The 25,673-nt window shown below is 40.4% G+C and overlaps 1 protein-coding gene across 2 annotated transcripts in view; it reads left to right on the forward strand.

The window, feature by feature from the left end:
• Positions 1 to 7,174: 7,174 nt before the first annotated feature.
• Usp47 (ubiquitin specific peptidase 47) overlaps positions 7,175 to 25,673 on the forward strand; it is a 90,017-nt gene continuing 71,518 nt past the window's right edge. Inside the window, exon 1 of one of the 2 annotated variants that reach the window (XM_006978595.4) lies at positions 7,175 to 7,419. In XM_006978595.4, coding sequence (XP_006978657.1) covers positions 7,381 to 7,419 — 39 coding nt within the window. In that variant the 5' untranslated portion in view covers positions 7,175 to 7,380. The remainder of the gene's footprint in view (positions 7,420 to 25,673) is intronic. The other variant, XM_006978594.4, reaches the window with a different exon arrangement.

The raw sequence follows: 25,673 nt of genomic DNA on the forward strand, positions 1-25,673 counted from the left end.
CTGCAAGTTCTTTACAATAAAGTTTTAATTACTAAAAAAAAAAAAAAAAAAAAAAAAAAAAAGTAAAGAAAAAAAACAGAAAATGAAAAAACTACTGCTAAGGAATAATCCTTCTGTACACTGTGTGATTGGTTTAATTAAACAAGCTGACTGGCCAATAGCTGAACAAGATAAAGTTAGGCGGGAAAAGTTAAAATGAGAATGATGGGATGAGGTAGGGCAGTCAGAGGGGTCACCAGCCAGACATAGAGGGAGCAGGAGATGAACATGCCATGCTAATAATGGTATCACCATGTGGCAGAGTGCAAATAAAGAATATGAGTTAACTCAAAATGTAAGAGCTAGTTAGTATTAAGCCTGAGCTATTGACAGAGCATTTCAAATTAATACAAGCCTCTGGGTGGTAATAATAAATAATTTAATTTAAAATATTAATAAGCTATATTTTATACTTATTTCTTTCTTTTTTTTTTTTTTTTTTTTTTTTTGGTTTTTTGAGACAGGGTTTCTCTGTGTAGCTTTGCGCCTTTCCTGGAATTCACTTGGTAGCCCAGGCTGGCCTCGAACTCACAGAGATCCGCCTGCCTCTGCCTCCTGAGTGCTGGGATTAAAGGCGTGCGCCACCACCACCCGGCCTTTTTTCATTTTTCATTCCATACTATTACTATAAAATATTCATCTTTCATTGAGGATTACTATAATCCTCAGAATGCTATAAAGCAATTAGTATACCTCCTCCTTTAATATCCTCAAGCAATACTGAGATCTCTTCAAATGCCAAACTTATGACCATTATTCTATCACCAAGATCTTATTAAATCATTTCAGAAAGATTAGCACCATGCCACCAACTTTATTAGATACCTCCTTATTCTTTCACCTTGAAAAAGTGTGCTTGCAAAACCCTAGGTTTGTCCCACACAGAATACTTTAATCGTTTTCATGGAGATAGCATGTAAGTGCAGAATAGTCAACAATTATGACACAAAGAAAGTACAGCTGTTGGGTAATTGGAAAGATTGGTTTTCTAGCTAAGTGACTGTTTTATCAATTAATTCAAGAAGCAACCAAGTCAGTGGTTCTCAAGCTGTGTGTGGGTCATCAGATGTCCTGCATATCAGATATTTACATTACCGTTAGCAAAGTTACAATTATGAAGTAGCACTGAAAATAATTTTGTGGTTGGGGGTCACCACAACATGAGGAGCTGTATTAAAGGGTCACAGCATTAGGAAGGCTGAGAACCACTGCTCTAAGGCCACCTACTCTAACACAGTGTCAAAGCTGCATATTCCCTTATGGAGCTGTCCAGTGCAGACATAACTGTGTCTAGCACATGCTGATTGCTTTCTATATACCAGGCAGTATATCAAACTCTGCCTACACCTTATATCAACTTTCTTACTTTTAGGATGGGATGACAGTATACCCATGGATATAATTATTGAAATAATTAAGTGAAAAATAACATATGCAAAACTCCTAGAATGAGGTCTGATGGATATTTTTCATATAATCTTAACTACAGTAGTTTTGGGATTATTATTCTATTGTTTACTACAGCCTTGTAAAATAGGGGTATTACTTTTTCCACATTACAGATAGGATGCTTAGTGGATTTAAAATCATCCAAGGAGAAAAAATAAATTTATCCAAGCAAAGTCTATGTGATAGTTTGAATGTAATTGGTTCACATGAGCTCACAGGAAGTGGCATTATTAGGTGGCGTGAGCTTGTGTTGAAGTGTGGCCTTGTTGGAGGAAGTTGTATCACTGTGGGGGTGGGCTTTGAGGTCACCTATGCTCAAGCTATGCCTACTTCAGCTCACTTCCTGTTGTTTTCTAATCAAGATGTAGCTCCTTCTCCACTCTCTTCTCCAGCACCATGTCTGCCTGCACACCACCATGTCCCACCACAATGATAATGGACTAAACCTCTGAAACTACAAGCCACCTAATTAAATGTTTTATTTTCTGAGAGTTGCCATGGTCATGGTGTCTCTTCACAGCAATAGAAACCCTGTTAGTCTAACCCTAACAGTCAATTTTTTTTTTTTTTATGAATGTCCCCTTTTTGTTGCAGGATCCACACTAAAGTACTGTAGTACATCTAGTTGTCAAATATCCTCTTCTCTGGTGTGTAACCAGCATTTTTTCTTTTCACCCAAAGAGTCCCCCTCCAAAAAATTTCATCCAATGGAAGGAAATAAGACAGAGGATTTCTCTATGTTGTCCTGGCTGGCCTTCTGAGCCTTGCTACAGAAACCAGGCTGGCCTTAAACTCACAGAGATCCTCCTGCCTCTGCCTCCTGAGTGCTGGGATTAAAAAGCATGTGCCACCACATCCTGTCTTCCTGTCTTTCTTTCTTTCTTTCTTTCTTTCTTTCTTTCTTTCTTTCTTTCTTTCTTTCTTTCTTTCTTTCTTTCTTTCTTTCTTTTCTTTCTTCCTTCCTTCCTTCCTTTCTTTCTTTCTTTCTTTCTTTCTTTCTTTCTTTCTTTCTTTTTCTCTCTCTCTCTCTCTCTCTCTCTCTCTCTCTCTCTCTTTCTGTCTTTCTTTCTTTCTTTTTCTTTATTTCTTTCTTTCTTTTAGGCAGGGTTTCCCGTGGCTATGACTGGCCTCGAATTCACAGTTGACCTTGAACTAATCCTCTTATCTTTACATCCCACACAATAGGTTATAGGCATGAACCTTAACTATCTCCAGTTCCTCAGTTTTCCATTTTTCTTCATGACCTTGACAGGAATAACAAGTAGAAATCCTTAAAATAATGCCTCCCTAATCTGAGTTTATGTGAATTTTGAATTTGTTTTGAGTGACATTACACTATAATTTTTTTTTTTGAGACAGGGTTTCTCTGTAGTTTTGGAGCCTGTCCTGGATCTTGCTCTGTAGACCATGCTGGCCTCGAACTCACAGAGATCCACCTGCCTCTCTCTGCCTCCCACTTCTGGAATTAAAGGCGTATGCCACCACTGCCTTTCTTATCTGATGATTTAAAGCAGGAAAACCCACCCTAAATGTGGATGGTACTTTTTGATGGCAGCTGAGATAAAAGGACACAAAAGAGGAAGTTTTTGCATTGTGCCTGCTTGCCCTCACTCTCTCTGGCAAGTTCAACTGATTCTATTGCTTCAACATTTCTTCACTGATAGTAGAAGCAAATTCTTCATGGATTAAAGGCATGTGCCACCACTGCCCAGCTCACTATAAATATTTTAAAGTGAAGAAAAATGGAAACTATTACCAAAGAAATTATAAGAACAGCCTCCTCCTTCAGGGGCATCTCCAGCCATATAATTAGTTCAGGGCCAGCCTGGGCTACATGAGACACCCATCTCAAAAAATATACTTACTTAGGCCGGGCGGTGGTGGCGCACGCCTTTAATCCCAGCACTCGGGAGGCAGAGCCAGGCGGATCTCTGTGAGTTCGAGGCCAGCCTGGGCTACCAAGTGAGTCCCAGGAAAGGCGCAAAGCTACACAGAGAAACCCTGTCTCAAAAAACCAAAAAAAAAAAAAAAAAAAAAAAATATACTTACTTAAAAACCAGAAAAAAATTAAGCCTTATTAATATTTAGTCCATAGATCAACATTAGCATCTCACTATTCTTGAGTAAAAAGTATGTACTCTGCAATGTGGATAATAATTCAGGAGGTTCCTCACTATTGCTTCTTGGTATATTGGGATTTATTCCAGTGTATATGCGCTACATAGATTTACTGGCTAGTTTTATGTCAACTTGACACAAGCTACAGTCATCTGAAACGAGGCAACCTCAATTGAGAAAATGCCTCCATAATGTCAGACTGTAATCGTGATCAGGATCTATCCCTGGTGCATGTGCTGGCTTTCAGGATCCCGTTATCTATGGTGGGATGCCTTGCTCACTCTTGAGGAAGAGGGGAGGGGGCTGGGTCCTGCCTCAATTCAATGTACCAGGCTTTGCTGTCCCCCCATGGAAGAACCTACCCTTTTGGAGGAGGGGATAAGGGATGTAACGGGGGTTAGGTGGGGATGTGGGGAGCAGGAGGGGGGATGAGAGGGGGAATCTGTGGTTGGTATGTAAAATGAATAAAAAAAAATTTAATAAAAGAAAATTTAAAGTAAAAAAGAGCACTGAAAACAGCTTTATTGTAAGAATTTCTTCTAGATACATTTTGATCTTGGTATGGAATAAACAGATTATTTAAATCTCAGAAAAAAGAAGATCAGGCTGTAAGACATTTTCTTAATTAGTGATTGATAGGAGAGGGCCCAGCCCACGGTGGGTGGTGCCATCCCTGGGCTGGTGGTCCTGGTTCTATGAAAGCAAGCCAGTAAGCATCTCTCCTCCAGGGGCTCTGCATCAACCCCTGCTTCAGGGTTCCTGCTCTGTTTGAGTTTTGCCCAGGCTTCCTTCAGTGAAGGACTATGATGTAGATGTGTAAGCCAAATAGGAAAAACAAAAACAAAAAAGAAGTTTCCTCCCCAAGTTTCTTTTGGTGATGGTGTTTTGAATACAAGCTTTCTTTTCTACCACCAGCCCCAAATAACGACACAGACTTATTATTAATATTGAAAGCTGGGCCTTAGCGTAAGCGTGTCCCATTAGCTCTTATAACTTAAATTAACCCATTTATATTAATCTATGTTTTGCCTCGTGGTTTTTTACCTTTCTTTCATCTTGCACTCCTGTTTCTTCTTCATCTTCTGGCGACTCTGCCCTTCTTTCCTGAGTCCTCTCTGTCCCTGGTAGTCCTACCTAACCTCTTCTAGCTATTGGCCATTCAGCTTTTTATTACACCAATCACAGCAATATATTTTCACAGTGTACCAATATGCCACAGCAGTGTTTCATCACAGCAGTAGTAACTCTGACTAAGATAACTCATATTTCACTAAATCAGCTCTTAGCAAGATGAAAGAATGCAGAAAGGATTTCAAGAAAGAGGTTATGAGATGGAGATAACAGTGTACGCATGAATGCAAAAGGGGACAACCGAGCTGGCACCTCACTTCCAGCTCACTAAAGTCACAGGAGTGGCATGCTTGAAACAGATTTGGAAACACTTCCATTTTGTCATTTGATCCACAGTGATACATGCACTAGCCAGGGACACTATAGGTGGCAAGCTGAGTTCTTTCCTTCAGATCAAATTTATAGAGGCATCAACATTTCACTAGTCAAAAGAATCTTTTTGTTCGGTTGATTGGTTGTTTTGTTTCTCGAGACAGGGTTTCTCTGTGTAGCCCTAGCTGTCCTGGAACTTTCTCTCTGTGTAGACCAGCCTGTCAAAAGAATCTCATTGCAGTATTTCTTAAAATTCATCATGGATGAAGCTTCAAAAGTTTAAATCTTGGGGCTGAAGACATGGCTCAGTGGTTAAGAGTACTTGCTGCTCTTGCAGAGGATCCAGGTGGCTCACAAGTGTCCATAACACCAGTTCCGGAGGGCCCAGTTCCTCTTCCAACCTCTGCAAGCTGCACGAAGGTGGTGCACATATACTCAGATACACATAAAATAAAAAATACTTTTTGAAAAATGTTTAAACTCTTCCTAAACTCATCATATGTACACTTATACATGAAGACATAATTTTTCAATATTCTTAGAAATCTGAGCAGTATATTTAAAGAATTTTTAGCCCATCTGGATTTTTGTTTTTATTTTGTTATATGTTTTGGGAGGAGGTATTTGACTGTTTTGAAAGAAGGTACAAGAGATTGAATCCAGAACCCACAGAATGCTAGGAAAGTTCTCTACCACTGAGCCATGACCATAGCCCAAACCTGCTAAAACATAAAAATTCTGGTTGACCTTAGGAAAGATGGAAAATTAGTAGCTGAATTTCAACAAAACCCTTTGTATGGCTGGAGAATGGAGCAGATAAAAATGAATATTGTATTAGTGAGAGAGTTGAAAATGCACTTCTTCCATTAGGATGGAAATCTTTGTGGGCTACCTTTTCCAACTTACAACAGCTATTAAAACCAACTACAGAAATAACCTGAACACTGAATCAGATTTTTAATAAGTGTTTCATAAAGAATTAAAGCTTTTAAAATTAATGAAATCTAGTCAATCATAGTGAGTTCACTAAATATTTTCAGTGGGGTTAATGGATTTTTTTTTATACCATTACTATTTAAAAACTCATTTATTTTAAAAGTTTGTCTTTGCTATACTTTTTACATTTTATAGACGTCTTACAATCATAAATAGCAGCATTCTCATATAGCTTACATAACGTAAGGAGAGCTTTTCGGGGGTGGGGGTACAATAGAAACAAGTTTGGAGAGCCAAGAACACAGGTGAGGGAGTTGGCACTGTGGGTGTTGGGAACGTGGCAGGATGGAATTAGCCCAGCAGGCTGTAAAATCAAGAGTTTGCTACAAGTCTTCATGAAGGACGCCTCGCTGGGTCTTCATAATGGAAGGAGTGGGATTAAGGAAAATGACTAATGCGAAATTTGTTTAGTAAAACACACGGTACTCACTGTCAGAGGAGATTAACATTCTCAAAAGAAAAAAAAAAAACTCACACAGGTTGAAGCACATTTCAGCTCTCTGCTCTCAGAGGCTCCCTCAGACCTGACCCTGTAGGATGATGATAGCAAGTTACCCAGAAGGGTGCAGAGGGGAGCACCTCTCCGAGGAAGGACTCCTCTTTAAGGGACTTGAGGGGCTAGCTGATGGGGCACCGAGGTCCCCTAAGGAGAGTGAGGCTGGAGGAGCTGAGTGACTGGGGGCCAAGGAAACAATCCTGACAAGAAGGGCTGGAGCCCTGAGGGCGAAGGTCAGAAAGGTGATTTCTCTGCAAGGCGCGCAGCCTGTCAGTAAGCGGCCAAAGGTCCCCGCAGAGGGGCTGCAGACTGCAGGGTCGGAAAGGGGACTTTGAACTGGAGCCCGTCCATGACTCTGGGGCCCGGTCCCTCCATCCGCCAACAGAGGGAGCCGGAGGCTGGGAGGACCGGACCCCCGGTTGTGAAAAGGCGTTTGCACCAGCCCTCAACCAGCCTTGCGTACCCCGGCACCGAGAAAGAGGTGACAGGGTTCCGAGCTCGCGACGGCCGCCCGCGCACCTCAGGCGCCCGGCGCCCGGCCGCGCGCCCACCGCAGCCGAATTCTCGCGAGAACGGCAGCCGCCATTTTTCCATTGATTGCCGCGGGCCGGGGGAGGGGCGGCGGCGGAGGCGACGGCGGCGGCGGCGGCAGCGGCGGCGCCCTGGGTCGGTGTCTGCGCGCTGGTGTCTAAGGCCTGAGCTGAGGCCTCCGCAGTTGCCGGAGCTCAGGCGGCTGGGAGGATGACTGCCGCTGCCATTCTCTCCTGAGACACAGAGCCGCCGCCACCTCCACCCGTCCCCCGCAGGCAGGGCGGAGACGAGCGGTCGGAGTCTGAGCGATGGTGCCCGGCGAGGAGAACCAACTGGTCCCGAAGGAGGTGAGGGGCCGGGGAGCCAGGCTAGGCCCGAAGCCTGCGGAGCTCTCGGAGTCGCGCAGGCCCAGGGCGGGAGGCTGGCAGGGAAGAGCAGGCGTGTGGCCGGGTGGACGGTGGGCGCGGCGGGCAGTTGGAGACCGCGGGCTCCGGGGGCCACGTAGCTGGGGGAGACCCTAGGCAGTGAGGGGCGAACGCACCGAAGACTGGACCGGAGGAGTCGGGTCCTGCTCCGGGCGGGGGTTGGGGGAGAGAAAGTGGCTTTGGAAGTCCAGATTTCACGCGTCGAGTCGAGAGAGTTAGGGATCATCTCAAAGAAAACATTCTGGAACAGTTGCCCGTGGGCAGGACGGGGTGACCGTGCCGCTTCTGGGTTTTGACAGTGTATAGCTTACAGGGCTTGTGAAATTTACACCCAAGTTGAGATCTGGGGGAAGGCAGGCTTAACTGTTCAAGAGTTTTGTTTTGGTCCCCCCCCCCCCCAACTCCTGTTACTTCGTAGTACTATTGGCCTGCCTAAACGGGGCCTACCCATGATCTTTGAAAAAGTAGTGAAGTGAGACTTGAACGGGAAGGTAGGAGATAGCCGAGTTAATTTTACCATATGGAGAGATGAAATGTTGTTTTATTTGAATTTTTGGTCGTTCTCTGGTGTTGCCAATTTGGGTGACTTAAATTCTTAAAAGCGAGTGACATGAGACTCCCGGACTTCTTGGCTTCCCTTGAACAGTAAGTAGTAGAAGATTAAAGGTGGAATCCTGCACTGGCCAGTGGATTTCGACATATTAATAGGCTGTTGGCTTTATAAATATCCCCAGCATTTTCAAACATGTATTTTTAACTGCAGATCGTCAGGCTTAATGCTTTGGATTTTTATGTCTCATATACCTTAAATAGATGCCAAGTGTTAAGTTGAAATTAGCAAGGTAGGATCTTGATATTCATGCATGATCATTTCAGATTCCTAAATGTTTTGGGCTTTTTTATATTATAGCAACTCATTGCTACACAGACAACCCCGGGGCACAGTGCAAAAGTGACTTTATTAGTGTTTTGTACCTATCCAGTTAAATTCCCAGCTTTCCTCAAATGAAAAATAAGTTGATTTAATATAGTTTTGTTTTGCTCTTTGAGGTAGGATCTTGCTATGTAGCCTTAGAACTCACTATATAGGCAAGGCTGGCCTGAAACTCAGAGGTTTGCCTGCATCTGCCTCCCCAGTGCTAGGATTAAAAGTGTCGTTTTTTAAGGCTGAGTTATGTGTCAGTATTTATCAGGCATCACTAACTCTGTATAGCAGATAAACATGAATTAGAGATCTTGCCTCTGGAACAATTTCAACAACTAAGGGATGGCAGGTGGGGTAACTTGAGTCCTCCTTGAGTCCAGTCAGGGGCTTTGTACTTTGTACTAAATTAACAAGGAAGGAAGTAATAGGTTTTAAGAGAAAGGTAACTTTCATTTCGTTTGGTGCTGGTTTCCATTCTAAGAGACAAAATTAATCCTGAATTTCCAACTGTTAGAAAATAGAACATAGATGAGCCCAGCATAATATTATAGTAGTAATTTGGTTTGTATAAGTCTTGATAGAGATATGCACATATCCTGCTTTGCAGGAACTTATCTGTTGTCTTAAAAACTGATATTGCAGTGCTTTTTTTTTTTTTTTTTTTTTTTTTAACCTCTTGGAAGTTTGAAATCTCCCTTATCTGATGAGGTTAACTTTTTTTTTTTCCTTCTGGATTTTATGCTTTATTTCCTGTTCCTTGGTTTTCAGTATTTTATCCATGGTTCTTGCTTCCTGGGATCATGCACAGTATTGCTCTTGAGATGCAAACTTTTTTTTTTTAGCTAGCCAGGTAGTGTATTCTTATTCTCATTCTTCATCCGAGAGGTTATTCTACTTCCATATTTGCTTCTGAACTACCAGGACTGTGTTCCAAAATAAGCCAAGTGATCTCTTAAACCAAATACACGGGCTTTCAAACTCTTCTTCCTTGAATTTTGTATCATTGGAGACTCTAAACAAAACAAACATCCTATCTGCCCATTAATTTACCCAGAGTTTTATTTTCTTTGTTATTTAAATAGTAGTTAAATCATACATTGCTAAATCTGAGAGAAAATGGTGGTGATCAGCTAGTCATTTAAACTTCACTTTTCCCAGGGGTGAGAAGTACAGCTATCAGGTAGAAAGTGACTTGTTCAAATAAGGACTCGGTGGCGGGTAGAACACTAGAGTTTGGGTCTTTATCATTTCTTGCTTGTCCTCTTAAGTTTACTCCATGTTACTTTGGCAATAAAAACAGTTTATAATTCTTCAGGTACTTGTATTTAGTGAGAAGATATTGCAGAATTTCCTGCATTATTCCAGTGGTCTATATTAAAAATCCTAGAAAAATTTGTTTTGCTTCAGAGAAGCTCTGGCCCTTATGGATGTGGCTTATGGATTCAGTGTGTGAATTCATACAGTTGTTAAGTGAGTTAAGATTATTTTGGCTCCTGAAACTCTGGGACAAATGTCCCTTAGGGAACTACTGGAGACGGCATCTTAGTATACAGAGACTGACAAACTGTAGCCCAGCTCCCATCCTGTTTTTGTTTGAGTTATGGGTGATTTTTTTAAATTGTTGAATTAAAAAAATCAAAAGACTAGTTTTCTTCAATACATGAACATAGTTGACGTGGGGATTTCATTATTAGGCCACAGCTTTCAGTGGTTGCTGTATATATAGGCCGTGTGCAACGTGGTATTCAAGGCTCAGTACACTTGCTTCTGGCCACAACCTGCCTTTTCCGAGCTTATCATCTCTTCCCATGGAACAAGCTTTTAATGTAGACAAACAGGTTTCCCTCCAGTTTGCTTTATACTTCTGTTTGTGCTGTCCCTCTTTCCTACTGACTTCACCTGTTCAAAACCTCTGTACACACTCCATAAACCTCCTTTATTCTGAAAAGTCTGGAGCATTTTAACCTTAGGAATTTCCCCTTAGTAGGCTTCTGCATATGAGTAGAGGTTACTTAGCGGTTCATAAAGAGTGCTTTGGAACATCAGTTGTAGTCCCTGAATTTTATGTTGCTCAGTGGCATTCCTTGACAGCAGAAGTGACATTCTTCTCCCTTTTGTTTTTTTATATATATTACAAGTCTAGGGGAGTGTCTTTGCTGGAGTATAGACTAGTAAATATTCATTTGTATGGTTATAAGGATGTAAGGAGGCTTCGAATTCTAACTGGCTATCCTCCACTTGGAGGTTTTCCACAGCATAATTGGCAAGCTGTTTCCACATCCATGACTTATCCCCATAACATCTTTTTCTTCTTAAGAGAGCTCTGTTATTTTCAGTTTTTGCATTGAGAGAAATGTAGATCTCCAGTGTCATCTTTTGATAATGGCCACTGGTCAACATTTCCATAGAGAGTTTTCTCATGGCTAAAGATGGAGGAGGAGGACAGCAGAGCTCACCCTTCCTATCTGGAGTCTACATTCCTCAGCTCTCTACTGCTTCTTGCTTGTTCATTTGGATATGAGCCAGCATTTTAGTACTCCTAAATTGTACCCCAAAAAGAGCAAAAGGAGAGGGCGGTGTTCATTGAGGAGAACATCCCTGTTTTACTCTACATGTGTCTTTTCATTGTGGGCTATTGATTTTGGTGTTGAGATTGCTTGCTTTTAGTACCTCCTGTTTTAATTATTGCCTGGTTGTTGTTTCATTCTGTTTCCTTAAAAGGGTTTGGGACATAGAATGTATGAGTAGCCACATAGGAGAAAGTTAGAATAGATAACCTTGAGTATCATAAACAGTAAGGTACATATTTATTAGTTTATATATATGTATGTGTGTGTGTGTGTGTATATATATATATATATATATATATATATATATATATTTTTTTTTTTTTTTTGAGGCAGGGTCAATGTAGTCCTGGCTGGCCTGGAGCTTACTATGTAGACCAGGCTGGCCTTCAACTCACAGAGCTCCTCCTGCCTCTGCCTCTTGAGTGCTGGGATTAAAGCTGTGTACCAATACACCTGGCACTAAAGTTTTAAAAATTATTCTTTTAGCACATGGAGCATATAAATATAGGAAAGAAGTGAAAAAAATAAGTGTAAATGTAAATTGCATGCTTCAGTGTTTTGGTTTGGGTTTTTTTTCCTTTAGGGTTTTTTGTTTGTTTGTTTGTTTGTTTTTGTTTTGCTTTTTTGAGACAGGGTTTCTTTGTGTAGCTTTGTGCCTTTCCTGGAACTCACTCTGTAGCTCAGGCTGACCTCGAACTCATACAGATCCACCTGGCTCTGCCTTCCAAGTGCTGGGATTAAAGGTGTGTGCCACCACTGCCCTGCCTGTTTTTTTTTTCCCCCCATGCTGTGACTACTTACATTTGGAACTGGGTTTGAGTATCTAGTGATGATGATAATAATAACCAGCATTTATTGAGATACCAGATACTGTCACATATGCATTGTGTATATTAACTTATTTGAGGGCAGCAGCTTCACAACTGTATAGGAGAGATCTTCATTGCCTGTCTGTTTCTCTGTTGTCTTATTTCTTATAGAAGAAATCTTTTCATCACCATCTAATAAAGGCCATCTCAAATGAGTAGTCTCTTAATTTTATTTCTCTTGATTAAATTACTTGAAATTGTTGCAGTGCCACATTCATTTTTTTTATTTTGTTGATTCTTTTTTTGAGACAAGGTTTCTCTGTGTAACAGTCCTGGCTGTCCTGGAACTCACTCTATAGACCAAGCTGGTCTCAAACTCAGAGTCCTGCCTGCCTCTGCCTTCCGAGTGCTGGGATTAAAGGTGTGCGCCGCCGCCTCCCAGCTAGTTTATTTGTATCATTCTTACAAAACATTGGTTCTTGCCTGTGAGAGGCTTCTCAGTGTCTTAAATGGAAGTATTAATAGAGGTCCGGCACTTCCTGAAAATTATCATTTAAAGCAATGAAAGGAGACCGAATTCAGACTATGTCTGAATCCAATTCTGTTAAGAAAACAGTGGGCATCTAAGTTCTCTCCAGTGAAGTAGTGGGAGAATGATTGGACTGTCTGACTGCAGCTTTGCATGTTTCTTGTTTTTAGGTCATTATTGATAGTATGCGGATCATTACTATTGATGTATCATTGTTTTTATTTCTTCTGCTTTCCTGCTGTATTTGAGTATTTGTCTTGAGTAAGCATAATAGTCACTTGTATGACTTCAGCTTTTGATTGTGATTTACATATTTGTAGGTGTCTCATCTACATTGTATACTTGCAATTCATTTATTTATTTGCTTAAGCTAGAACATGGTGTTGATTTCCCCTTTTCCTTTTTTCTCATGTAGTCTTCACTTAGACATTACAAAATGTCTCTTGAACCTTTACCATTTTGCAGCTCTGCATCTGTAATTATTTTATCACTCAAATATCCTTCTAAGTGATTGTTCTGCTTCCAGGCTGGCTAGCCCTAGCCATCATAGATATACCTTACTAGGGTTACTTTGTTAAGCAGATGAGAGTTGCCTTAGGTGCTTTCAAGTTTCTGTTTACTACCTCTGATGGCAGATACTTACCTCCATATTTTAAACTAGGATTTAGTAGTAATCTATAGAGACTTTAGCTGTAGAGCCCCTCTTTTGCCTCCCAAGTGCTGACATTAAAGGTGTCCTTCACCACAACCAGTTTGAGTTCATATTTTTCAATTTTTTTCTTATTTTTCTATATATTAATTTAGCCAAGTGGTCCTTAATGGGTGGCAGGGGATGTGTTTGACAATATTGGGGTGTACAGAAAAGGGGAGGTGCTGCTGGCATCTAGTGGATAGAAACCAGGTATGCTGCCAAAGGGCTTTCTAGGACCAGAGCAGCCTCCTTAACAAAGAACTGTAAATCAGGCATGCTAGCACACTCCTTTAATCCCAGTACTCTGGGAGACAGAGTCAGGTGGATTTCTGTGAGTTCGAGGCCAGTTTGGCCTATGTAAAGGGTTCTAGGACAGCCAGGGGTCCATAGAGAAACCCTGTCTTTGAAAGAAAGAAAGAAGAAAAAACCCAGTAGGGCCACTGTTGAGAAGCCATATTGTAAAGCCTCCTCTTATGTTCAAACCTGCCCTTTTTTGTCATTGTAAGAAACTGCTAGGGCCTTCTTACCTGCTCCAGCTGTACCTGTTTACTTCAGCTTCTCTGAGCTGGAGGCCACCCTGATTTACATAGACAGCAATTCCAGGTTGGCCTTGGCCAAGGTGTTTTGTTTCCCAAAAACAAACAAAAACCAAACTTGAGTAGAAGAAAGTTTCTCTAAGAAAGGAGAAAAGAAAAAATAGAAAATAGATGAGAACAACCCCCCTCCCACATTAAGACAAGTTAATAGACCTACATAGTTAGAACTCAAGAGAGAACAGAGAAAATAAAGGAAATCAAAGAAATTAAAGTTACTTAAGCGAAGTTTCCAGGACAGTGAGATCAATTACAAATACAAAGTATGCAGGACTGGCCAGAACCTAGCACTGCAGATAAAATAACCTCAACTAAGGAGGTGTATGCTAACTTCAGAAGGATCCTTAAGGCAGAATGGAAACACTGCCAGCCAGTGTTTATGCTTTCCCTGTATGTTTTCCCTGTATTCACGGTAACATATCTGGATCATTTCCTAACAAAGTCCCAATAGCTTAGTCTGTTTGGACTGCTGCAGCAAAGTACAGTAAGCTGAGTGGTTTGTAAATAACAGAAATTTGCTTCTCAAAGTTTTGGGGGCAAGGAAGTCCATGATCTAGGTTTTCCTTGTTCAAAACCAGCGTCTCTTCTGTGTCTTATAGTGGAAGAGAGTGAGGCCGGTCTCTGGGACATCTTTTACAGAGACATGTTCTCTTTAATGAGGTCTGTGCCCCTTTGAGCTAATAAACTCCCAAAGGCCTCACCTCCAAACATCATATTGAGGATTAGGGCTCAGTGTCTGCATGGGTGGTATGTGAGGGTGTAGGTGGGGAAACCTTTAGACCATAGCGTCTAGGAACACATCAGTTTCTTTGGTGTTAGGTGAGTTGTACAGAAAACATTTTTTTTTTCCCCAGGAGGGGGCAAATTTATGAGTAGGTATAAGGAGGTCCTAGAAGTCTTATCACAGAGTATGCAGATGATATTTCATTCACTTTCCCAGTTTTTCAAAATCCTTCATATATACCTGGTTATGCTTTTCAAAGATTGTTCAGTGTTTTGTCGGGAAGAGTTAAGGAGAAGAGGGAACCTGGGGTTCAAATTGCTGCTTAGATTTCAGTCAGTTCTCCTAGGAGCTCTGAAATGGCCAGTTCCCAAGGCTTCTCTTTTAAAAAAAAAAAATACCTTTGGAAGAATTGTGGAAAGAAAACAAGGTTCATGTGTACCTTTCCTCTAGCTTCTTGATCTTAGCATTTCCATGATTGTGAAACAGTTCTCAAGTCAGAATCAGCCTTATCACAAATGAGTAACGACAGTAGAGAAATTAGTCTTTTTTTTTTTTTTTTTTTTTTTTAGGTAGGGTTTCTCTATGTAACCCTGGCTATCCTGGAGCTTGCTTTATAGACCAGGCTGGATGGAACTCACGGAGACCTACTGCCTGCCTCTGTCTCCTGAGTGCTGGAATTAAAGGCATGTGCCACCACTGCCTGGCTAAGAAATTACTCAGATTTTTACTAACAGTTATCTGTTTTGCTGATTAAACTGTTCCAGTTTGGAGCAAGGGGAGCCCTTTCTGTTCAGTGTCCTTACTCTCCAAGTGCTGCCTAATTCTCTGGTACCATACAATGCTGCTCTGTTCATCTTACATTCTCCCTGCCCCAGCCCTGGACTTTACCACTTCTTGAAGGACCTTTCTTTGCTAAAATATAAATAAGGTGCCTGGCTTGCTGCTAAGCAGTTTCTCAGTTGCCTGCCATAGTAGCTACCACTTGCCTTGCTTTATGTTTCTGTTCTGTATGGGTTTATACTCTTCAAATTTTTTCTACTCTCTTGTTTTAAACATGGTTTAAATATAGTTGGAGAAGCATGAAGTAATTGCATGCACCCAGTCTATACTCTTTAACCCGAAGTTCCTAACTTAGTGTTTGGTCCTCTGCAATAGGCCCGTTTGTTTGAATCCCATTCTACTCCCCCACTTGCTGTTCCCAGATGCCCCATGCATTTGTGTCACTCCATGCCCAGTCCTGAGGGAACATTATGAAGTATTTCTTTTTGTTACTCAGTTTTAAGGAACTTTAAGTGGGTGAAATTGGATGTTTCATGAAAGTCAGTGTTTTCAGTGTTTTCTGAGAATTCCTGAATTCTCCTTTGTTTTAATTTTATTTTCTTCCCTGAGGTTCAAACATTTCCAGATCGGTAGAGCTAAATGGTTACCACATTAGAAAGACAGATTCTTTTGAAAATAATTGCCAAAGCAAGAATACATTAAAAACAGCATTAATATGGTTAAATACTTACAAGAAACTAAAGTTCCAAAAACCATCTTCCATGTGAAAAATTCCTTATTATTAAGGATCTTCAGTCAGCAAGCTTAGGTGTCATGTGCAGAGGCATTGTTCTTCTATGAGGTTCATTACACAGTGGAGTGTTTGTGGGGATTGGTGGCTTAAAATCTGAGGTGGTTCTCTGTTGTAAAAGAAAATTTCACCAAATGGTGAAAAATGTGATCATTCTCATCCAGATTCTTCTTTTTTTCTTTTTTCCTTTTTTTTTTTTTCCTTTTTGAGACAGGATTTCTCTGTGTAGTCTTCAATGCCCAGGAACTCCCTCTGTAGACCAGGTTGGTCTCAAACTTGTAGAGATCTACCTGCTTCTGCCTCCCAAATGCCAGAATTAAAGGCACACACCACCACTGCCCCTCATCAAGATTCTTAAAGACACTCCCTCCCCTACCTAGTTGCTTGGTTTCCTATTGGTATAGTGTAGAAGGAAATTCCTACTCAGCCAGCAAATGGACTCTTCTTCTGTCTCAACCTGATTGTGTTTGCCAGCTCTGAAGTCCCAGCATCGTATCTTTTAAAATTTGAAATTGTGTACCTTTAGAGTAAGTTGTTACTTGTGTTCATACTATTTTCCTCAGACAGGACAGAATTCTAGTTCAAAATACCAAGGGCAAAATACCTTGGGCAAGTTACTTAAACTTGTGCAAGGATAAGAGTAATGACCTGCTGTTGTGGGAAAAAGTTACTCTACTGAGTGTCATGCATTTATTACCTTTTGTTGTCACCTCCATCCTTACTTCCATGTACCAGCATCCTGTGCTGTGCGAATAAATGTTTGTTGATTAGATTTAAAGATAGAGTTCTGATTATGACTCAAGGTAAATATCTATATCCATAGTGCTAATTTTATATAATTTTTAGATTTGACAGATTCTCTTGTATGATCAGTTCAAACCTATTTTCATTGCTTCAGTTGAGAGTTGGAATGTGTAACAGAGAACAGATAATGAAAATTAGAGAAAATGTGTTTATTAAGCTATGAAACCCTGATATAATGTGGTCTGATATATTTTAAGTTGTTAAGTAATTTACTTGATTAGCAGGTGTCTGAGTAACTTTTTTTATTGCCGTGACAAAACACCATGTCCCAAACAATTTATAAAAGAAGACATTTAATTTTGAGGCTCAGGGTTCAGGATAAGAGTCCATTTCCATCATGGTGTGAAGCATGGTAGCTGAGAGCTTACATCTGCAAGAAGCAGAGAGAGCTAACTGGGAATGGCATGGGTTTTTGAAACCTCAAAGCCCACCCCCAGTGACATTCCTCCAAAAAGGCCACACCTCCTAATCTTTCTCAAACAATTCCACCAACTGAAGACCAGGTATTTAGACACTTGAGCCTCTGGGGGCCATTCTCATTTCAACCACCACATAGGTTGCTTGCTTTTAAGGATTGGTGTGGAATGCCATTGCTAATCACAATCCATGTTGAGAACTTAATGTTGATGCTCTGATCTTCTTTAACTCTGGGGTAAAATTATTTCCATCAACAGAAGACACTGTCTCTATCAGTTGTATTGTTATGTTTTAGATTTGGACTGGATAATTTTATCTGATTGCTGTAAGACCTATAGCCTGTCAGTTAGGGAACTGTGCCTTCACTATTACATGTAGTGTTTATTATAGAGAAAATTAAATAAAGGCTGTTAGGTGATATAACTTTTAAAAAAGGCATAGTGGTACAATTAAGAAAAGAATTTAAGGGCTTTTAGGAAAAATCTTTCTAAAGACAATCTGATACCTTTGGTAAGATGATAGGTTTACCTTTAGGGAGACCATGAGTCCCCACCTTCCATTGCTGAAATAATATACCTGGCATAAACAAAAGGAGGAAACATTTATTTTGGCTTATGGTTTCAGTCCATGGTTCTCAGTCAAATTAAGAAGTAGCATCGAAAATAATTTTATGGTTGGGATCATCACAACATGAGGAACTGTATTAAAGGGTCACAGCATTGGGGAGGTTGAGAACCACTATTCTAGAGTGTGTCTCCAAGATAGCATGCTGGGATATACCTATAATTATAGAATTGGAAGTTAGTAGTGGGAGGATCAGGAGTTCATGGTCATTCTTAGTTACATAGAGAGTTTGTGGACACCCTGGGCTATATGAGAGACAATGTCTCAAAACAAATATAAATGCCTCCCATCTTCCAATAAGCCCTACTTCCTGGTTTCTACCACTTGGCAGTACTAAAAATCTATCCACTGATGAACCTGTTGATGGGGAAAGAGCCCTCATGATCCAATTATCTGACCAGTGCTGCTTTGGGCACCAAACCTTTGACTCATGAACCTTCAGGGGATAGTTCAGATCCAGAATGTAACAGTCATGTTAATGACTTAAGAAATTTTTAGTATAACCAAAAAATTATAGTTTGACTTACAGATATCTTTGTCTCGAGTGATACTTATTTAATTATACTCTAATTTTTCTTAATGAAGATCTTTTTTACTCTTAATTTTGAAGAATTCATTCAGTTCAAACCTGGAGCTTACACCTGTCAAGAACCAGAATTGCAAAGATAAGAAATGGCCTCATTCTAGAGGCTAGTCTAGCCTAAAGGAGAGACTGACGTGTTCAGACAAATGTGCACTCCAGAGATACTGTGGGGCTGTAAAAGGGAGCAGCTGGCTTTGCTGAGGGGATTCTCTGAGAATATAACATTAGAGCTGGACCTCAGGGGTGGTTGATGAGTGTACAGAGACAGAAGAGCTTTCAGTTGCAGGGTACAACAACATTTACAACAGATTTTAGGAAATAGCAGACAATGGCACAAGGGTCAAGGCTTGGGCCAATTGAGTGTTGGTGCATGGTTCTGGTGGGCTGTGCTAAAAGTTCCAGAGGCTTTGTGTCTCTAGAAAGATTTGACATTTTTATTGTGCAGACATCAAGGACCAGGAAATGTTTGTTTTTGTTTGTTTTCTAGAAGTTCACAGAATGCTTACTTTTTATCAGTTTTTTACCCAAATATTTTGTCATTCACATCAGTGTTAAAATTTGCACATAAATGAAAATGAGAGGAATACTTACTAATAATGTCTCACCTTTTACATTTGAAATAAGGTAATTAGATACTTTTTTGTTTCTTAATGAAATGTTTCCCATAATAGTGCATTTTAGTGTATTTCTGCATGTGAGTTATTTGCTAGAATATCCTTGGACATAATTACTTGATGAATATAGATAACACACGCACAACATCTTGAGTAGAGACCCAGGTAGGTCTCTCTTGCCTCTAGAAAATGCCACCAGCTGTAGTCTGGTGGTGGGGTTGTATCTAGATCTGTATACGGAAATCCTCAGCAGTTTCTTACCTACTGCTGTAAGGAAATTTTACAAGTGAGAAGTTAGTGTTCTAAGAATAACTTCTGATTTTCACTGCAAGGCACACACAGACCAGGATGATGTGGTTCTTTCTTAACCTTCTGTGTTGGAGCATGCTGGTGAACTTTTCTACAGCTGCTGATTCCTGGGTGCTCTCCTTGAATCTCTTTGTGAGCCTTGGGCTTGATAAGAGCCCTAATATATAAGATAGGGAAATCAGGGCTGGAGAGGTGGCTCAGAATTAGGAGCAGGTACTGTTCTTTCAGAGGACTTGATTTTTCTTCATAGCACCCATGTAGGCCCTCAACAACATGTACATCCAGCTCCAAGAGATCCAACACCCTAACATAGTGTACTCCCTATTAACTCTATTATCCACTTTTTTTCTGGACTAGAGAGTGACTTTAATGTGGCAACAGCAGAGTGATTACTGGGAACCCCCTCAGGAATGTTTTTAATTGGGAATGAATGAATTATTCCTCAGGATACCTCAGAAAACCTTAGTACCTTAGAAAAGTTGTCGCCTTTTCAACCTCTTGTCTCAGCCAGACCTAGCTAGCTGCCTCCAGTCTGGTTGCTGTCTTTAGATTTTGCTGTTTCCCTAATATATCATTTAAGTGGACTCACACAGTGTGTGAAGCTTTGGAGATTAGTCTATTGTTGCTTGTCTCAGTTTTTGGTTCCTGGATGCTACAATTTGTTTATATATTTACCACCTGATAGACATTTGGGTTATTTCTGTGTTGATGTGTGGTTGTTTTGTTTTGTTTTTTGAGACAGAGTGTCACTTTATAACCTTGGCTGACCTGGAATTTACTATATAGATCATGCTGCTCTTGAATTCACGGAGATCAGCCTACCTTGCCTCTCTGAGTGCTGCTGGGTTACGGGCATGCACGCACCACCCTACCAGCCAAACTGTTATTACGGTTTTGATGATTCTGAATAAAACTTCCACATTGTGATCTAGGGGGTGGGAAAATGAGGTTGAATAGGACATATTTTTTGTTTGGAAAGTTTCTGTTTAACTTTGTAAGAAACTACCAAACCCATCTGAAATACACGTACCATGTTGCTAGTCAAGAAATTTCGAGAATTCCGGGTACTCGGCATACTTTTGCTACTTGGCAGCCTCAGAGCCTTGTTGTTTGTTGCTTGTTTTGTTAAGACCATATTTCAGCTCTTAGCATGAAGTAGTATCTCTGTGATTTTGATTTTCTCTCTCTAATGACGAATGACACAGTGCAACTTTGCCTGAGCTTGATTTGGTTTAGTAGTAAACCTAATCCTGCATGCTTTGTGCAGGTAATGTGTTTGGTAATACCAGGAGAGAGGGGAACAAAATGCTTTTCTCAAAAAGTCGGTGCAACTGTTGATAGCACTAGTATAATTTTACTAGTCTCTTTGAGAAAGGAGTTTGCATAGTACCTGCTGGCCTGGTACTCACAGAAATCCTCATGCTTCTACCTCCTAAGTGCTGGGATTAAAAGTATGCCTCACCATGCCCCACTGGGTCTTCTTTTTCAACTGTGTCATGAGAGAGTGTGACCACATAAGCTATAAAAGTTGTCTCTTAATTAAATTACATGTCTATACAAATTTTGCTTGCCAGATTGATTTTTAGCCCTTGTGAGAAGTTCAAACAGATTAAAACAAAAGACTTTTTTACATTTCCTCCAATGTGATAAAATTCCTACTTTCTCCTCACAGATAATCCTTTGCATTTTGAGATAGTATAAATTGTATTATAGTCAAGGATTAAGTGTTTCTTAAACCTGTTCTCAGGAGGATAACTGGTAGTTCTGTAATGATATCTGACTCTCATGTTATTATGGTGTACTATTATGTATATGGATTTTTCTTTGGGCTGCCAGCTCACAAAAAAATGATACAGAGTTTTATTATTAATTATGAAAGCTCAGCCTTACCTTAGGCTTGTTCCTAACTAGTTCTTATAACTTAAATTAACCCATATTTTTAAATCTATCTTTTTTTTTACATGGCTTGGTACCTTTACTCTGTACTCCCCATCCTGCTTCCCTTCCATCTGGCTGGCCACTGGCCTTTCTTCCTCCCAGAGCGCTCTCTGTCCGGAAGTCCCACCTATATCTCCTGCCTACCTATTGGTCGTTTGGCTTTTTATTAAACCAATCACAGTGACACATCTTCACACAGTGTAGAGAATATTCTACAACATTATTAGAATCTATATGACTATCCAAGGTCATATTTCTGATACCTTGACCCTGAAGACCCTGAGCCAGAGCTGAGTAGAATTGTGTAAGGATTACCCAATCAAAAGCAGTAATCACCCTGAGAACCCAGCCAGGTGCTCTGACCTTAGCATGGTGCTCTCATGCCAAAGACCAGTCATAGGGTTGGACAGCTTTTAATTTTAAAAACCTTAACATTTCTGAAATGGAATATCTTCATAATTAGAGCATTCTAAGATTCTTGTATTAAAGTTATTATCTATGCTTTTTAAAGTTGAATGCATGGTGGGTTGAGGTGTAGCTTAGAGTGCTTGCTTCTCATGCACAAGGGCCTGAGTTCAATCCCCAGCACCACAAAATAAGTATGTATGGTATAATAATAGACAGTAGGTAGATAGACAAGCTTTAGAATACAGAACACTGAAAACCTGTAAACAAGTCAGTTGTGTCACAAGCTGGGTCACTTTTGTCAGCAACAGCCTACTAACAGAAGAATCTAAGCTGAAATCAGAAGCACGGATAACAGGAATAGTAAAGGACTTAGTGTTTCACCTCTTGAAAATAATGTTAGTTGCTAAGTTGAATACTTGTTAGTGTATTTTTAGTAGGTAACAATGACCAGCACTAGAACTATTAGCAGGCAGCAATGGGAAGACCACGAGCAGAGGAGAAATGATGTTTGCTGTAGTTTTCAGTCAGCAGACAGATTGATGTTAGGAGTCACCTGAGGGCCTCTTGCTCCTTTGTTATTGTAAAATAATGCACCTGGTCTGACGACCCAAACATCAACCAGCTTTGGATATTATTTATGTCATGTATGTTGAGCCATTTGGTAGTTTGGATTTTAGTTGTCAAAATATGTCATCATAGTTAAATAGTTTGCATACTAGTACTGGCTAGTTTTATGTCAACTTGACACAAGGTATAGTCAGCCAGAGAGGAGGGAGCCTCAACTGAGAAAATGTATTCTTTAAGAGAGGACTGTAAGTAAGTCTGTGGAACATTTTCTTAATTAGTGATTGATGGGGGAAGGTCCAGTCCATTTTAAGTGGTGCTGTCCCTGGGCTGGTGGTCCTGAGTTCTATCAGAAAGCAGGCTGAGTAAGCCATGAGGAGCAAGCCAGTAAGCAGCATTCCTTCATGGCCTCTGCGTTAGCTCCTGCCTCCAGGTTCCTACTCCATTTGAGTTTGTCTCAGTTTGGGTTTTTAATTGCTGTGAGGAGACACCATGACTATGGCAACTCTTATAAAGAAAATATTTAATTGAGGTGGCTTACTTACAGTTTCAGAGGTTCAGTCAGTCATGGCAGGGAGCATGACAGTGTGCAGGCAGACATGGTGCTGGAGCTGAAAGTCCTACATCTTGACTGTGAGGCAACAGGAAGTTGACTGACTGTCACACTGAGTGAAGCTTGAGAACAGAGACCTCAAAGCCTGCCCCCACAGTGACACATTTCCTTCAGCAAGGCTACACCTCCTATAGTGCCCTTCCCTTTGGGAGCCATTTTCTTTCAAAACACCACAGAGTCCATGTCCTGACTTCCTTTGGTGATGAGCAGTGATATGGAAGCATAAATCAAATGCACTCTTTCCTCCCTAAGGTGCTTTGGTCATGGTGTTTCATCTCAGCACTAGAAACCCTAAGACACTAGTCTTTAAAGTTCTGAAACTCCTACAAGTTGAATAATTTGTTGCAGCAACTAAAAATAAGCTGCATAAGATTGAAAGCATTTCTGATTAATATGAGTTCTGGAAGTTTATGTATTTTCAAAGACAGTGCAATGTAATTCCTTGAGGGATGCAAACAGTACAGAGAACAGTATAAAAGTATTTATAAGTATACTTTATCCAAGTCAGCCTGTATTTTATTACTTGAGTGTTTTTATGCTATATAATTTGGAAATAAATGCCATAAATTAACATAATTTATAACATGTTTATTAGTTTAAATTCAGAAAATCTGAACCATGGTGCATTGAACAAAAAATTAATGAAGTTCATTTATCACAGACTTTACCCACAATTTCTTTACACTTTGAACAAACTTTAGAATAGGCACAAAGTGGGTTTTGTTTGTTTTTAAGAAAATTCTATATATGAGGATTTGTATTTAGAAAGCAAATTAAAGCAGGGGAATGGTTACCATTCAACTTAACCAAAATAGTAATTTCAAAATTGGCTTTAAAAACTTCCAGTACTTTTTTTCTCTTTTTTTGAGACAGGGTTTCTCTGTGTAGCCCTGGCTACCCTAGAACTCTGTGTAGACCAGGCTGGCCTCAGAACTCAGAGGTCCGCCTGTCTCTGCCTCCCAAGTACTAAGATTAAAGGCATGCGCCACTACACCTGGCAGTTGAAAACAAATTTTTTCTAAAGGGTTCTCAAGGAATACTAAGCCAATAATAACTGCTCTATAATTCTTACTGCTGATCATCAGTCAGTCGTTTTAATATAATTTGGATGTGCCCCGTTTGTTTAGATTTTCAGGATATATTAACAAATACATTCTTACCTGTTTGTTTGCCTTTCTGTATCATAATGCGGTCTTTTTAATGTTAACTTTTAAATTAAGTGAATCATTTGCTTACGTTGGAATTATCCAGATTTGGCCATGAGAACAACCTATCAAGGAGTTTTTATATTACTCTCTTGATATATCTTGAATACTTCTTTGAGTACTTAGGTTGGGTTGTTTTTGTTGTTGTTTTTTAAACTTTCTCAGACATTTCTACCAAGTCTTCTGGATTTTGATTTTTGTTGTGGAAAATAGTACCTAGAAACCAAAACCATAGACACTGACATGTCTGCTGTTAATATGTCATTACTCCTAAGTCCTCAGTGGAAGCCGCTAAATAAATACATGCATGTGAGCATTTATAAGAGTGGAATGTGTATTTTATGTCCCCAAGATTTCATAATAAACAGATTGTCATATTTTTAACATCTTTTTTTTTTTTTAATTGATTACGTATACAGTGTTCTACCTGGATGCCTGAAGAGGGCACCAGATCTCATTATAGATGGTTGTAAGCCACCATGTGGTTGCTGGGAATTGAACTCAAGACCTCTGGAAGAACAACAGCCAGTACTCTTAAGCTCTGAGCCATCTCTCCAGCCTTCTCCCCTTTTAACATCTTTTGAAAGATTTGTTTATTTGTATGTGTGTGGGGGGGCCATAGTATTCACGTGGAAATCAGAGGACAGCATGTGTTCTCCTTACACTGTGCAGATTTCAGGGACAAACTCAGGCATTAGTTAGGCTTGACAACAAGCTCCTTTACCCACTAAGTCATCTCACTGATGGTCAGTTAGGCTTCTTCCACTTTGGGGTTTATTAATATGCGGTTGTGAACATGAGTGTACAGATATCTACTGGTTAGCTCTCTTCGGTTTTTGTTGTTGCTATTACTAGAATTAGAACTTCCAGATCTGTAGACAGGTTTGTTTAAACTAACCCATTTACTGTAGGCTTAGGTATGTCTACTGGCCTTTGAATTCCTTCAGTCTTCTGACAGCAGACTTTACTGTGAACACAAGTGGTGTTTCAGGTCCAGACCTGGCCAGGTATTGTTTTCATGGGAACCATAGTACCAGATACCAGAGGCCCATCTCTTCACCTTGGTTTTGTCACAGAAGAAGAAATAGTACTTGGAGTGCTGGTAGATTGCAGTTTTCTTTCCATTTCCAAAGCGTGACACCACAGTGGGTTCCAGATTTACTGATGATCCCTATGTTCTTGGTGTATTCAGCCACGTCACCATGACCTAGGCTAAGCCCAGCGAGTCTATAGGCAGGTTTCATTAACTATAGGATATTACATTTTTGGAAAACTTACCATAAACTTCAGCTGTTGGTCAGGTGCCTTGTTACTGTTGGGTGCTGATTAAGTTCAGCACTTACCGAGCTGACACTTGCCTAGAAGGGAAAGACAGGCATACTTGGTTCCTTCCCATGTGGTTTCTGTAATACAGAAGTGAAGAGGGTGCTCCAGTCTGCCCACACTGTCTTTTTGGACGTCTCCCTTATTAGGGGCTGGGGGCTCCTTATTATAGCCAAGTGAGTGACCCTCTTGGCAGCTGGTGGGGGTAGAGCAGGGTCAGCTTTGTTCTTTGGTGATTGGCTGTGGTAGTGTGGTCATTAAAGGTTTCCTGTTTTGTGGGACTGTTCCTTTCCAGATCTGTTCTGAGTTTTTAGTCTGTACTAAAGCCACAGTCCCAGGGATTGTACCACCATCGTTCCCCTC

This window comes from Peromyscus maniculatus, chromosome 1 (assembly GCF_049852395.1).
Source record: "Peromyscus maniculatus bairdii isolate BWxNUB_F1_BW_parent chromosome 1, HU_Pman_BW_mat_3.1, whole genome shotgun sequence".
NCBI lineage: Eukaryota > Metazoa > Chordata > Mammalia > Rodentia > Cricetidae > Peromyscus > Peromyscus maniculatus.